Source organism: Amblyraja radiata, chromosome 20, assembly GCF_010909765.2.
Source record: "Amblyraja radiata isolate CabotCenter1 chromosome 20, sAmbRad1.1.pri, whole genome shotgun sequence".
NCBI classification, from domain to species: Eukaryota; Metazoa; Chordata; class Chondrichthyes; order Rajiformes; family Rajidae; genus Amblyraja; species Amblyraja radiata.
In genome coordinates, this window is record NC_045975.1 from 10,790,305 (window position 1) to 10,806,334 (window position 16,030).

At 47.5% G+C, this 16,030-nt stretch overlaps 1 protein-coding gene across 2 annotated transcripts in view; it reads right to left on the bottom strand.

Moving 5' to 3' along the window:
- Nucleotides 1–16,030, bottom strand: part of mapk8ip1 (mitogen-activated protein kinase 8 interacting protein 1) — an 87,376-nt gene that overhangs the window by 61,635 nt on the left and 9,711 nt on the right. Inside the window, exon 1 of one of the 2 annotated variants that reach the window (XM_033038801.1) lies at nt 10,371–10,758. The exons of the other annotated variant lie outside the window; for it this stretch is intronic. Within the exon in view, the coding sequence (XP_032894692.1) occupies nt 10,371–10,399 (29 nt within the window). The 5' untranslated portion in view covers nt 10,400–10,758. Of the gene's footprint in view, nt 1–10,370; nt 10,759–16,030 lie in introns of those variants that run through there. 2 annotated transcript variants of the gene reach the window in all.

The window sequence follows — 16,030 nt, forward strand, 5'->3', positions numbered from 1 at the left end:
TTGAACTGCATCTCCTTTGATGTCACTTTTTCACACCTTACACTTCCTTATCTCTGTCTCTCCCTCTTCACACACTCAGTCTGAAGGGTCTCAACCCGAAACGTCACCCATTCCTTCTACGCTGCTTCTGAGTTACGCTGAGTTACTCCAGTATTTTGTGTCTATCTTTGGTTTAAACTAGCATCTGCAGTTCCTTCCTACCTATTGAGTATAGAAGTTGGGAAGTCATGTTACAGTTGTATAAGACATTGGTGAGGCCGCATTTAGAGTATTGTGTTCAGTTTTGGTCACAGCGTGATAGGGACAATGTTGTTAAGCGGGAAAGGGTGCAGAGAAGATTTAGGTTTAAGTTTGTCTACCCTTCATTGGAGCTAATACCCTCAAATCCAGGCAGCATTCTGATCTTCTGCACCTTCTCCAAAAATCCACTTCCTTCCTGGAATTGGGCGACCAGACCCGCACAAAATACTCCATAAGCGGCCTAACTAAAGTTTTATATAACGCTGCAATAAGACGTTCTGACTCCTATACTCGAAGCCTTGGCCGATGAAGGCAAGCATACCAACAAACCATCTTTACCACTCCATCGACTTGAGTTGCCACTCTCAGGGGCAGTGGGCAGCACTGTCAAGTGAGTGGTCAGAAACCAGTGAGTTCAAGTCATGGTCCAAAGATGAATACACAAAATTCTTCTGAATAAACTGACCACCATCTACTATAATCATGACTGACCTTCCAATCTCTCCGCTACCTTCACAACCAGTTCCCATATCCTTCAATCCTCTTAGTGATCAAACATCAATGCTCTCAGAATTGGGTCTATAGGGTGATTTCACGAAAGGTCACTGGAGCGTAAATCCCCACTCACGTGACCGAAAATTTTAACTGGGGGACAAGCGTCACTTCCGGTACATGTTAGTGAATGGGAAAACACGCACTTTCACACCCGTTAAAAACATCGAAAACGGCCAGTTTTTGAGCTGCAATTTACTGTGCCAGTCGGGGTGATCGTGAGGCACAGCTACCTAAATTTACAGTCCAAAAAAAAGATAGAAACTAAGGTAAATACAAGAAGGAGCTGAAGGGGCCGAAAAGGCGGAAGTTGATAGCGGACATTTTTCGTGGAGATTTAAAGATCGAAAATATCGGGAATTATCGCGTTTGCTCGCTGCATTTCATCAAAAGTGGCATTATTGACTTTTTATCTTTATTCATTTGTTAGATGAAAAGTATTAAAAGTTAGAAATCCTTCAGTAAAATTGCAAAATCGCCCATGGTTCTCAGGTGGGTTTTAACATGCAAAATGAACACGCTTCTGAAGCTCCATTCACCATTTAAATAATCGTAAACTATCAATGCGTTTGGAAATCAATTTTATTCAGATGTTAAATGAGTAAAATTGATTTCCAAACGCATTGATAGTTTACGATTATTTAAATGGTAAATGTAGCTTCAGAAGCGTGTTCATTTTGCATGTTAAAACCCACCCGAGAACCATGGGCGATTTTGCAATTTTACTGACGTATTTCTAACTTTTAATACTTTTCATCTAACAAATGAATAAAGATAACCAAGTCAATAATGCCACTTTTGATGAAATGCAGCGAGCAAACGCGATAATTCCCGATATTTTGGATCTTTAAATCTCCACGAAAAATGTCCGCTATCAACTTCCGCCTTTTTGGCCCCTTCAGCTCCCTCTTGTATTTACCTTAGTTTCTATCTTTTTTTTGGACTGTAAATTTAGGTAGCTGTTCCTCACGGTCACCCCGACTGGCACAGTTAATTGCAGCTCAAAAACTGGCCGTTTTTGATGTTTTTAACGGGTGTGAAAGTGCGTGTTTTCCCATCCACTAACATGTACCGGAAGTGACGCTTGTCCCCCAGTTAAAATTTTCGGTCACGTGAGTGGGGATTTACGCTCCAGTGACCTTTCGTGAAATCACCCTATACAATGGCTTGGACACTCTGGGGATTACAAATTCTGAAGATTTCCCACACGGCTCCCATGCTTCCCAACTCAATCCAAAATAGCCAATCTGTAAAACTCATTTAGTTTGGTGTAGAGATACAGAGCAAAAACAGGCCCTTCGGCCCACCGAGTCCACGCCGACCTGCGATCCCCGCACACTAGCACTATCCTACACACCAGGGACGATTCACAATTTTTACCGAAGCCAAATTAACCTACGTCTGCGAAGTGTGGGAGGAAACCGGAGCACGTGGGAAAAATCCCATGCGATCACGGGGAGAAGGTACAAACTCGGTGCAGACAGCACCTATAGTCAGAATCAAACCCAGGTCTCGGGCGCCGTAAGGCAGCAACTCTACCGCTGCGCCACCATGACGCCTGTTCCAATTTCTGGTCCGTTTCCACTCACCTTCCATTCACATTCTAGGAACAAGGAACTGCAGATGCTGGTTTACCAAGGGATTTGACCAAATGCTGGAGCAACTCGGCAGGGCACTCAGCGTTCCGAGTCGCTCCGGCATTTCGGGTCTTCCCATTCATATTTGATCTCCACTGCACACAAATGTTTGATTCTCCTTGCCAAAATCGTTTAGATCCACACGTTTCAGAACAGGATCTTTGGCTGAATTCCAATTCCATCCCTTTTGCCAAATCGGAAGTGATTAAGTTTATTGAAGCATAGCTAAATGGTGCGGTACATCACTCAGCTAGTTTTGACACCAACCACTATTAATGCATATCGCAACTCATTTTCCAACTCCTGTGACATTAAAGAAGGGAAGGAAAGTGGGTGCAGGTTAGTGGGATAGGGGAGAGAGCAGAGCAGGCGAGGGCAACAGATCTCAAAGGCTTTCCGCATCAAAGCCGACGAGTTTAAGGGCCTGTCCCACTTTCACGACCTCTGCCGAGTTTGCCCTTGACTCATACTCGCAGCATGGTCGTCACGAGGTCGTAGGAGGGTCGTGATGCTAGTCGTAGGTACTCGTGGCATCAAGTAGGTCGGGGCGTTTTTCTAGCCTGATGTTGTCCACGGGTAAAAAAGGTTGTGAATTAGGTCCTGAAAGTAGGACAGGCCCTTAACGGTGCTCCACTCTGTGTGTGGACATCAGCCGACATGTCAAGGACAACATTCGGATTTCAGTGCCTGAGTTCAGGGGTTCAGATTCCAACAGACACAAAGTGCTGGACTAATTCAGCAGGTCAGGCAGCATCTCCGGAGAAAAAGGGTGACTTTCAGGTCTGGGATCTTCTTCAGACCAGTGATCCCACGGCCCCTCTCTCTGCAGACATTGCAGAAGGTGGATGCACTTTACTTCACTATCCTGACTACGCATGCTGTCTGCATGGAGTTTGTACGTTCTCCCTGTTCCTCCCACCACCGTATGTTCCTCCCACATTCAAAGATCGTACAGGTTTGTAGGTCCTGTAAATGTGTACTTCTGTAAATTGTCCCTAGTGTGTAGGATAATGCTAGTGTACGGGGTGATCGCAGGTCAGCGCAGACTTGGTGGGCCGAAGGGCCTGTTTTCCATGCTATATCTCTAAAGCAAAGTCTAAGGTGAAAGCAAAACCACTGTATTGGTGCTTAAACCCTTCTTGTTCACAAATGTCCGTTGAGGAAGAGACTCTGTTGTACAGGTACTAACCCAGTGTGATTTGAATGCAAACTGGAAAAAAGATATAGGAGTCTAAAAGCAGTGAAGTCTAGATTAAGGAACAGCTTCTTCCCGACAATCGTGGAGACCCGGTGGCACAGCGGTAGAGTTGCTGCCTTACAGCACCAGAACCGGGTTTGATCCTGACTACGGGTGCTGTCTGTACGGAGTTTGTACGCTCTCCCCGTAACCTGCGTGGGCTTTCTCCGGGTGCTCCGGTTTCCTCCCACACTCCAAAGAAGTACAGGTTTGTAGGCTTCGGTAAAATGGTAAATAGTCTCGAGTGTGTAGGATAGTGCTAGTGTACGGAGTGATCACTGGTCGGCGCGAACTCGGTGGGCCGAAGGGCCTGTTTCCGTGCTGTATCTCTGAACTAAAACTAAACCTTCAGGCTACTGAACACTACGAACTCCAAATAATCTCCGAACTATGATTTCTCTTCGTTATATTAGGGATTTTGGGCTTTGTTTTGTTATGCTCTGTATTGGATTTTTTTATTTATTGAATTTTCCTTTCATTGCTTGTGAATTGTGTTATTCACTGAGTACTGGATATCCAAACCCCTGTTGTGCCGCTGCATGTAAGAATTTCATTGTTCCGTTTCGGTACAATCTTCTTCTTCTTGCGTATGGCGTGCACGGCCTAAAGTTGTAGGACAACTTGTTCTATTTGATCTTATTTGATTGTGCACGCCGGGTTGATTGCATTTGTCGAAACAGGGCGGACCACGTGAAGGTTGCAATCTCCCACCCCACGGTACATTCGACAATTAAACACTCTTGACTCATAACTCGAGACATATTAAAGGGCTTGACTTTTACCAACAGTTTCAACAACAGGAGCGCTATCAGCACATAGACAGCATCTGAACAAGGAGCAACTTCATGCCACCTTTGAGGGCAATTAAATGCTGGTCTTGCCAACCATGGCCATCTGTGGCCAAGTTAATGGAAAATACAGAGTTTGTCGGGCGGCACGGTGGTGCAGCGGTAGAGTTGCTGCCTTACAGCGCCAGAGACCCAGGTTCGATCCTGACTACAGGTGCTGTCTGTACGGAGTTTGTACGTTCTCCCTGTGACTGCGTGGGTTTTCTCAGAGATCTTCGGTTTCCTCCCACATTCCAACGGCGTACGGGTTTGTAGGTTAATTGGCTTGGTATAAATGGAAATTGGCCCTGGCGTGCGTAGGATAGTGTTAATGTGCGGGGATCACCGGTCGGTGTGGACTCGGTGGGCCGAAGGGCCTGTTTCCGTGCTGTATCTCTAAACTAAACTAAACTAAAGAAAGAGAGTTGGTGGGAGGTAGACTGGGAGGTGTCAGACACAAACAGACATGGGTTTCTTTCGTTAGTGTTTTTCCCCGGTGAGATCACTGGAGATTCATGTTACTGAAAGCTACAGTGACAAGAGATCGCATTCGTTCTATGTCAAGACCAATCCGAGTGAACAAAGCCCTTTTTAATCCCCAAACAAACATGGCCTTTGTTGATGTTTTCTTTTCCGAAGTGGCTGACGACTGTCACACAACTCTGGGCCGGACTTATCTCACTGCCTGACAATGGCGTGCAAGCAGGTCAACACACAATCTCTCCCTTTGTCCACAGACGCCCTCGAAATGTCACCCAAAACGCCTCCAGAAGCAGCTAACATTCGCCGCTGCACAAAACCCATTGTAGGACCCAGGGGACAAGGCACTGCTGATGATGGAACAGAATATATGTCACAGGTCTCATTTTGGGGCGCGCCTGGAATAGGCAACTCTCATGACAACAGTTGCACAGCGACAGAGTTGCTGCCTCACAGCACAAGAGTCCCAGGTTCAATCCTGACTATGGGTGCTGTCTGTACGGAGTTTGTACGTTCTCCCTGTGGGACCTGCGTGGGTTTTATCCGGGTGCTCCGGCTTCCACCCACATTCCAAAGACGTACAAGTTTGTAGGTTAATTGGCCTCTGTAAATTGTCCCTGGTGTGTAGGATAGAACTAGTGTACGGGGTGATTGTTGGTCAGTGCGGACTCAGTGGGCCAAAGGGCCTGTTCCTATACTGTATCTCTGAACTAAAATACACTACCTGTGCCTTGTCTACATCTATCCATGCCAGTTCATGGAACTGCCTCTTAGATACCGTATCAATAGACAATAGGTGCAGGAGTAGGCCATTCGGCCCCTCGAGCCAGCACCGCCATTCACTGTGATCGTGGCTGATCATCCACAATCAGTACCCCGTTCCTGCCTTCTCACCATATCCCTTGACTCCGCTATCTTTAAGAGCTCTATCTAACTCTCTTTTGAAAGCATCCAGAGAATTGGCCTCCACTGCCTTCTGGGGCAGAAAATTCCACAGATTCACAACTCTCAGGGTGAAAAAAAATTTCCAGGCTGCATCTCAAAAAACTAAACAAATAGTCAAGGGTTACCCTTTGTTTCTGTAGCTCAAGCTCACATCCCTGCAGCAAAACAAGGTAAAGATCAGTAAAAGAGAGCAGGTATATTTTCAGGAGCTTGTACAGGTACATACATTAGTGGTGCCATATACAAATGGTCCTTAGGAGGCAGTGCCTGTTTAATTGGGGCAAAATCCATGTGGCCACTGAATGACAGCAGTACTATTAATGGCACAGCTGGTAGTGCTACAGCTCCACAGCACCAGAGTCCCAGGTTCGATCACAACCTCGTGGGTTCCCTTCACGTACTCTGGTTTCCTCCAACATCCCAAAGACATGTGTTTATAGGTCAATTGGCCTCTGTAGAATTTGCCCCAAACGTGTAGATAGTGGATGTGAATGCGCAATAACATTGAACTAGTGTGAATGGGTGATGGGCGGTAAGGAATTGGAGGGCTGAAGGGCCTGTTTCCATAAGCAATCTCCAATCTGAACTAAATATTAACGGACTTGGCCAAATGTGCTAACACTGGGAATAATGTGGGAAGTACACTGGAATTGCTGGCAATCCTGACATATTTCACATCCTTTGTAACTACAGAAAGAACTCTTGTAAATTTCAAAGGAGCATTTCTCTACATCTCCTTAATCAAACACCCACAGGGCTGAGAAGACTGAGATCCATCCACAAACAGCATGACCTTAATCTTTAGTCATACAGCATGGAAATAGAACCTTCTGCCTACCTTGACCACACCGACAAACATGTCCCATCTACACTAATCCCACCTGCCTGTGTTTGACCCATATCCCTCTAAACCTGTTGTATGTACCTGTCCAAATGTTCCTTAAACCTTGCGATAGTACCTGCCTTAACTGAACCTCTTCCAGCAGCTTGTTCCATACATCCAAAGAGTTACCCCTCAGGTTCCAATTAAATCATTACCCCCACACCGTAAACCTATGTCCTCTAGTTCTTGATTCCTCTACTCTGGGCAAGAGACTCTGTGCGTTTACCTGATCTATTCCTCGTATGATTTTATACACCTCTATAAGATTGCCCCTCATCTGCGCTCCAAGGAATAGAGTCCCAGGCTCCTCAACCTCTCCCTATAGCTCAGGCCCTCTAGACCTGGCAACATCCTCGTAAAGGGGCAGTTATGGATCAAGGGATGTCCTGAAGAAGAACGATATCGCTGGCCAGCCAATGATATTGAGGAAACCACCTTCAAGGAAACAGGGAAAGACACAAAGGCCTGGAGTAACACAGCAGGTCAGGCAGCATCTCTGGAGAACATGGATAGGTGACATTTTGGGTCGGGACCCTTCTTCAGAAACCGCAGTTGGGAAATTTAAACAATAGCAATTAAATGAAATCTGCGATTTTAGAATACAAAGCTAATATCAGAAAGTGACATCAGATTGTTGTACAACCTCTTAAGCATAGCAGATATGAGGAGGAATGAGCAATTGGATGGTTCTAGCCTGCTCTGCTATTCATGACTAATCCTCATGGAGTCACACTGAGGTGGAACACTGAAACAGGCCCTTCGGCCCAGTAAGTCCATGCTGACCATTTACACTAATTCTCCACGAATCCCATTCTCATCGATTCCCCCCAGATTCCACCGCTCACCTACACACGCACACAGCCTTGGAACATGGGAGGAAGCCTACGCAGACATGGGGAAAACAAGCAAACTCCACACGGACAGCGCTGGAGGTCATTAGTGAATCCGAGTTTATGGCACTGTAAGGCAGCGGATCTACCAGCGGCACCCCTGTACCACCTGTAATATTGCTAAGTTACACTGCAGTTCACTCTCTGTGCACCTTAATGTTTTGTGCAGCTAAAAATCTATCTTCGTCTTAAATACATTTAGTGACGACTGTCACACAACTCTGGGCCGGACTTATCTCAGACCACCAATCCACCACCCTCTGAGTGAAGAAACATTCCCTTGTCCCAATCCTCAATCTCTTACAGTGCCAGACACTCGGGTTCGATCCCGACTACGGGTGCTGTCTGTACGGAGTTTGTAGGTTCTCCCCGTGACCACGTGGGTTTTCTCCGGGTGCTCCGGTTTCCTCCCACACTCCAAAGACGCACAGGTTTGTAGGTTAATTGGCTTCTGGGAATTGTACATTGCCCCTAGTGTGTAGGATAGTGAGGTGTATGGAGTGACCGATGGCCAGCACGGACTCGGTGGGCCAAAGGGCCTGTTTCCACGCTGTATCTCTGAAGTCTAAAGTAAAGTCTTGCCCTTGTAATGTGAGATTGTGACCCTTTGTTGCAGACCAGGGGAGATACTGTACATCCACACACCCAGTCCCTGGAGACTTGTCAGGAAATTATTAACCTCGATGACATTCCCCCGATTGAAAGGAAACCTGCCGACCTCTCACGGTTTGGTCCACGTGGTGAAGGGGGAGAGATTTAATAAGAACCTGAGAGGTACATTTTTCACGCTAAGGGTGGTAGGTGTATGGAACAAGCTGCCAGAGGACGTAGTTGGGGCAGGGACTGTTGCAACGTTTAGGAAACATTAGGACAGGTACATGGATAGGACTTGTTTGGAGGGATATGGGCCAAACACAGACAACTGGTCCAGAACGCAGCCGCCCGACTCATCACCCACACCAAATCCTGGCATCACATCACTCCAGTCCTCAAACAACTTCACTGGCTTCCCATCTCCCACCGGATCACCTACAAAATCCGGATCCTCACCTACAAAGCCCTCCACCATCTGGCCCCCCCATATCTCACTGACCTCCTCTCCCCCTAACAACCCTCACGGTCCCTCAGATCCACATCAGCCAGTCTCCTCTCCATCCACAAGTCCAACCTCCGCAGTTTTGGGGACAGAGCCTTCTCCAGGGCAGCTCCCAGGCTCTGGAACTCCCTCCCCCAACTGATCTGCAATTCCGTGTCCCTCACCATCTTCCAGTCCCGCCTCAAGACCCATCTCTTCACCTCTGCCTATCCTTAGCCCCACGTCCCCCTCCCTTTTCATCTGTGCATTAATTGCCTCATATTGTGTTTTGAATTGTATTCTGTCTTTACTTTGTGTACTAGTCATGTCTCTACTATTTATTTCATTCCCCTTACATGTTTTTCCTCTACCTGCTAATTTTTTGTAAGGTGTCCTTGAGACTCTTGAAAGGCGCCCATAAATAAAATGTATTATTATTATTATTATTAGATGAGACTAGTGTACGTTGCCTACTTCCTTCCCTCCATAGATGCTGCTGCACCCGCTGAGTTTCTCCAGCATTTTTGTCTACCTGGGATTAGTGTAGATGGGACATGTGTAGGAAGGAACTGCAGATGCTGGTTTAAACCGAAGAATAGTACAGAGGGTACATGTTGGTCAGTGTGGGCAAGGTGGGCTGAAGGGCCTGTTTTCATGCTCTATGACACATGACTCTAAACCCTTCAAATGTGGTCAACACTTGAAGTTGATGGTCCCAGCCTCAACTACATCCTCTGGCAGCTTGTTCCATACACCCACCACCTTTAGTGTGAACAAGTTACCCCTCAGATTCCTATTCAATCTTTTCCCCTTCACCTTAAACCTATGTCCTCTGGTCCTCGATTCACCTACTCTGGGCAAGAGACTCTATGCATCTTTAGAGACACAGCGTGGAAACAGACCCATCAGCCCATTGAGTCCATGCCCACCCGCATTCACCCCGTACATGAGCACTATCCTACACACTAGGAATCATTTACAACTTAGAGGCCAATTAACCTTCAAACCTGCACGTCTTTGGAGTGTGGGAGGAAACCCGAGCACCTGGAGAAAACCCACGCGGTCACAAGGAGAATGTACAAACTCTGTACAGACAGCACCCGTTGTCAGGATCGAACAAGGGTCTCTGGCATTGTAAGGTAGCAACTCAAATCTGTGGTCGACGCAAAATGCTGGAGTAACTCAGCGGGTGAGGCCGCATCTCTGGAGAGAAGGAATGGGCGACGTTTCGGGTCGAGATCCTTGTTCAGACTGAAGAAGGGTCTCGACCCGAAATGTCGCCCATTCCTTCTCTCCAGAGATGCTGCCTCACCCGCCAAGTTACTCCAGCATTTTGTGTCTACCACAGATTTAAACCAGCAACTGCAGTTCTTTGTTACAAACTCAAAACCGTAAATGGTTCGATTGTAATCATGTCTAGTCTCTCCGCTGACTGGTCGGTACGCAACTAAATCTTTTCAATGTACCTCGGTGACTAGAAATCAACGAATATAAACTAAATAAATAAACTGCCTGTTGTCCACGGCGCTGTTCCCCTTTTCTCACCCTCCCCCCCACCACCCTCCCCCCCACCACCCTCCCCACATCCCCCTCCTCCCACATACCCGAGGATCACACTTGTTGGCGCAGGCATGACCGATCTTCACGGCTCTTGATGTTGTGGAGATCTGACGATCACCAGACCCGAGACCCAAGGCGTCTGTCCAGGAGGACTCCTTGTTGAGGTTAGAGTCTGGTCGCTCCCCAGATGACTTAGGACGGGCAGTCCCCTCTGCAACTGGACTCCTGTGCCCCTCGCCAGCCCTTTACCCTTCCATCAGACATCCGGCCAATTCAGTCGCTGGATTGAGTCTTCCTCCCTCTCTGTATCGCAGTCTCTCTCCCCAGCAAACCCCCCGCCACTCAGTCAGGGTGGGGTGGGGTGGGGTGGGGGGGCTATGCGATGCCACTCCTTTGCCACAAGAAGTCGGAGAGCTTCAGCCACAAAGAGCCACACAGCTCCTTCTCAATGCCAGCAACACAAGTCACTCTGGTGAACGCATCTGCACTCAGCACCCGCCTCTACCGCTGCTTTGGCCTCCGATTCGTCACGAGACCGGGTGACACGCAGGGCTGGGCGAGCCCACGGAAGAGGAGAAAGACAAAGGCCATTGTCCGCCACCATTTTCAAAATTCATGGTTTAGAAATCCTTCTCTGGACTCAACCTCCCCTGTTTCAGCATCTGGACAGTCCCTACCCCGAACGAGGCAGCAGCCCCAATCACTCGACCTTCCTCAATGCTAACTTGGCAGTCTCTTTATAAAAATCTGCCTGAAGATTTTTAAATCTCTAACCTGTACCACTATTGTCCTCACGTTAATATTTTTCGTGTTGCACCAATTGTTGTACATGTTGTACATGTATGGCTTGATTGTACTCGTCTACAATATGATTTGACTGGATAGCCCGCAAACAAAGCTTTTCACTGTATCTTGGTACGAGCTGCAATAATAAACGACTGAGCAGCTTACAATCCAACCGTATGAAGAGTGATTTCTCTAACTTCAAGTAACCCCAGCGTTCCTTCTCACCCAGTCCCTCCCCCACCCTAGTCGTCCTGCTAGTTCTACTGCTCGCATCCATACATCCCTCTTCCACGGCCAACAATGGACCATTGTGGGCTCCACCTTTCCTTGGTCATCAGTGATTTGTTCTGAACCTTTTCACACCTCTAGTTTCCCTCTCCCCCGACTCTCAGTCTGAGGAAGGGCCTCGACCCGAAGCGTCACCCATCTATTTTCTCCAGAGATGCTGCCCGACCCGCTGAGTTACGCCGGCACTTTGCGTCTATCTTCGGTGTAAACCAGCATCTGCAGTTCCTTCCTACATAATAATAAACCAATACCATCTTCAGCTACATGGCTCTCTGTAATCTCCGCCCTTCTCGGTTCCGCGCTCTCTTGTACTCTTGTTTTAATTGTTCCAAGCTCCATGCCGCCCTTCATCATCGTTCTCTCACTTGATTCCACGAACCGACCTCGCCGACAATACTCCTGATCACTTATTAACCTTAATTTCACTCTCCGATGTAGCAGCTAAGGTTTATTAATGCCCCTGTCCCACTTAGGAAACCTGAACGGAAACCTCTGGAGACTTTGCGCCCCACCCAAGGTTTCCGTGCAGTTCCCGGAGGTTTTTGTCAGTCTCCCTACCTGCTTCCACTACCTGCAACCTCCGGCAACCACCTGCAACCTCCGGGAACCGCACGGAAACCTTGGGTGGGGCGCAAAGTCTCCAGAGGTTTCCGTTCAGGTTTCCTAAGTGGGACAGGGGCATAACGCAGAAGGTGCAAGGTAAATGCAGGCTGATGCGATTCGCATTAATTTCATAGAATGTTTACAGAGCTCACAGCTTGATCAAATGTAGACACAAAATGCTGGAGGAACTCGGTGGGACAGGCAGCACCTCTGGAGAAAAGGAATGGGTGATGTTTCGAGTCGGAATCCTTCGTGATCAATATGTTTTGATTTAAAACTGTACAGCACAGGAACAGGCCCTTCGGCCCACAATGCAGAACACGATGCCAAGTTAAACTAATCTCCTCTACCTGCATGCAATCCATATCCCTCCATTCCCTGCCTATCCATGTGCAAAAGCCTCCTAAATGACGCGTATAACCTTATCTGCCTCCACCATCACCCCTGGCAGCATTTTCAAACCACCCACAACCCTACGCGTTAAAAACCTGCCCCGCACATCTCCTCTAAACCTGGCCCTTTTCACCTTGAAGCTTTGCCCTCTGGTATTTGATCGTTCCACTCCGTGAAGAAGATTCTGACTGTCGACCCTCAATCCCTCTCTCGCTCCCCTCCACAAACCTATTTCTCTGTCAAAACTCCTGGTCACTTCTATTCCCAATTTCCTCAAGTTGTGCATCATTGCATTTTATTCTGCAACGTTCCATCATCGTGGAAGGGGCAGTGAGCATGCAGGCTGTCGGAGTTGGCATTAATGTCGTCAGGCCCCAGTGCAGAGCATTTGCACAGCTAGCAGTTTGGTCAATCTGGTTAGGATTTGACAGAACCAGAAAATGAATATAAAGCCAGATTAGAATATTTCAGCACAGAATCCAACATACTGTGGCCGGTTCCACTTAAGTTTACCCTTTCCATCCACCTCTCCTTATTTTACTGAATTAATAAGAGTTGTATTCATTTCACCGAAAAGCAGCCTGCGTTTATACGGTGCCCTGGGGCAGCACAGCGGTAGAGTCGCTGCCTTACAGCGCCAGTGACCTGGCTTTGATCCTGACTACGGGTGCTGTCTGTACGGAGTTTGCACGCTCTCCCCGTGACCTGCGTGGGTTTTCTCCGGGAGCTCCGGTTTCCTCCCCCACCCCAAAGACGTACAGGTTTCTAGGTTAATTGGCTTCGGTAAAATTTGTAAATTGTTCCTAGTGTGTAGCTTAGTGCTAGTGTACGGGGTGATCGCTGGTCAGCGCTGACCCGGTGGGCCCAAGGGCCTATTTCCGCACTATATCTCTAAAACCATAATGCAATAAAGCCTCACTAGAGTACAATTTTCCTCAGGCACATGTGAACAGAAGAAATACAACGTCTCCATGACCTCTCCGAGACAGCGACAAAATGAATGGGCAACGTTAAAATTAGCCTTGTGAAAATTCACTTGTTATCATCGTCTGTTCAGAGCGATGTTGCAGTTGCCAAGGCAACACCGACTGAAGGAGTCTCCGTAGCGATGAAGACGAAATTGGTTCCTCAAGGAGAAATCAGCGGACTTCTCTCGCCCTCACTGCCAACGCGACCACTACCAACATTTGGTACAGGACATAAAGGTTTAGGAGGATATGGGCCAAAGGCAGGCAAATGGGACGTGGAGATGGGATTCTTTGTCGGGTTATTCCTGCTCTCCGACCACATTTTAACCCAGACACGCTACCAACTTTATTGCATATCCTTCATTCATTGTTCTTTATCTCACTCAATCATCGTCTATATCACTCATTTCCCATATACCTAAGCAGTCTGAGGAAGGGTCTTGACCTGAAACATCACCCATTCCTTCTATCCAGAGATGCTGCCTGTCCCTCTGAGTTACTCCAGCTTCTTTTGTCTATCTTCGGTATAAACCAGCATCTGCAGTTCCTTCCTACACATCTTTGTTGGCATGGGCCAGTTGGGCCGAAGGGCCTGTTTCCATGTTGTGTAACTCTATGACATAACCACCGGGTGGCGCCAGCAATGGCTGCCTCGCCAACAGTCTGTCTGTCATTTCCTTCTTTGGTGTTTGTTTGTATGTGTGAAATGTATGTTTTTAGTGTTCTTTAGCTTGTTTTATGTGTGGTGGGGGGCGGGGGGGGGGGTGTGTTGGGGGAAACTTTTTTTAATCCCTTACCTTGACGGAGATACGATTTGAACATTGCGAATCTCATGGTCTCTGGTTAAGAAGCTCCGATCGCCCTGACGCGGGGGTTTCAACCGCCGGCTGCGGGAACTTCAATCGCCCTGACTGTGGATGGTTTGACTGCATCAACCACGACAGTATAAAAGAGGAAGAAGGTTGGACTTTTTTTGCCTTCCATCACAGTGGGGAATGTGGGGAATCCGCTGTGGTGGATGTTTATGTTAACTGTTATGTAGTTGTGTGTCTTGCTTTTTTTTTTAGAATGGCTGTATGGTAATTCGAATTTCACTGTACCTTAATTGGTACATAATTGGTGACAATAAACTAACGTTGAAACCTTGAAACGTTGACCATGTTGCACCTTTCTCTCCTCTCACACCCTCCCATCTCCACTGGAACCGGGAATATTTTTCAGCTGACGTGCAGCTTTGTTTGTGATTGTTAAAGATTCTCCAGGTCTTCTCCCCAGTATGTTTCCAAAATGCAGACTACTAACCTTTCTGTCTGAGCATTCGGCATCTGCAGAGTGCTGAATATACAGACCAAAAAGCACAGTGGTGCTGCCTTACAGTGGGCAGAATGGCCTCTCCATTGCAAGGCTCAATGAATTAGACTCACACGACCGATGTAGCGTTTGTCGAGTATCAAGTAACAATTCAGCCAGAAACTGAATGGAGACTGATCATACTAGTTAAGGTGTGGAGCTTTGATACCCATCTGTGGCAGAAGTAATGGGCAAAAGCACACAAAGTGCTGGATTAACTCAGCATCAAGAAGCATCCCTGGAGAACACGGATTGGGTTCTAATTTTGGTCAACAAGTAGTGCAGTGGTGGAGTTGCTGCCTTACAGCATCAGAGACCCGAGCTCACACCTAATTGTGACCACGTGGGTTTTCTCCGGGGCTCCAGTTTCCTCCCACATTCTAAAGACATGCAGGGGTGTAGGTTAATTGGCCTCAGTAACTTATCCCTGGTGTGTAGGATGGAAATAATATACAGGGGATGACACAAGTAACTTACACGTTCATTGCTCCCTGCCATATCTCGTTTGCCGCTCACCTGACCCTCAGTCTGAAGAAGGGTCTCGCCCGAAACGTCACCCATTCCTTCTCTCCAGAGGTGCTGCCTGACCCGCTGAGTTACTCCAGCATTTTGTGTCTATCTTCGGTGTAAACCAGCATCTGAAGTTCCTTCATACAGGTGATTTCTGTGCGGTGTGGACTGGATCAGCTGAAGGGCCTGTTTTCACGCTGTATCGCTAAACTTATAACTAAACTAAAAGGAGATGTTTTGGATCAAGACCCTTCTTCAGGCTGGACATCTGTCCAATGTAGCATCAACCCAGCTCCCAGAGTGGAAGATCAGCCTTACAACAGATGCATGGCAACCAAATCCATTGCCTATGGTGGCCTATTCAATTAACAGCAGATCGCATCCAATTGATTTTGCTCTCGTTAATTTCACAGCAATTTAATTTTAATGCTGCTTAAAAGGAATCCCTGGTAAACAGTATTAAATAACATGAACACTGGTACTGCCACATGGTCATGGCAACACTGTTACATGGCATGTGACAATTACAGCAGCTGAGGATGGCTCTGCAATTACGGTAGCTGAGGATGGCTCTAACAATCCTCGGAGGCAGAGGGGAGAGGCACGACAGTAGAGGCAGATAAAACTATGAGAGGCATTGGCAGGGTAGACAGTCAGGGTGGGAATGTCAAAGACTAGAGGGGCATAACTTTAAGGTGAGAGGGGAAAGTTCAAAGGAGATGTGCAGGGTCAGTTGTTTGACTGAAAGGCCTGGCCGACGGCGATTTTTTTCGGCGACTGTCGGCGTCATATCAGTGTCGCCAAAA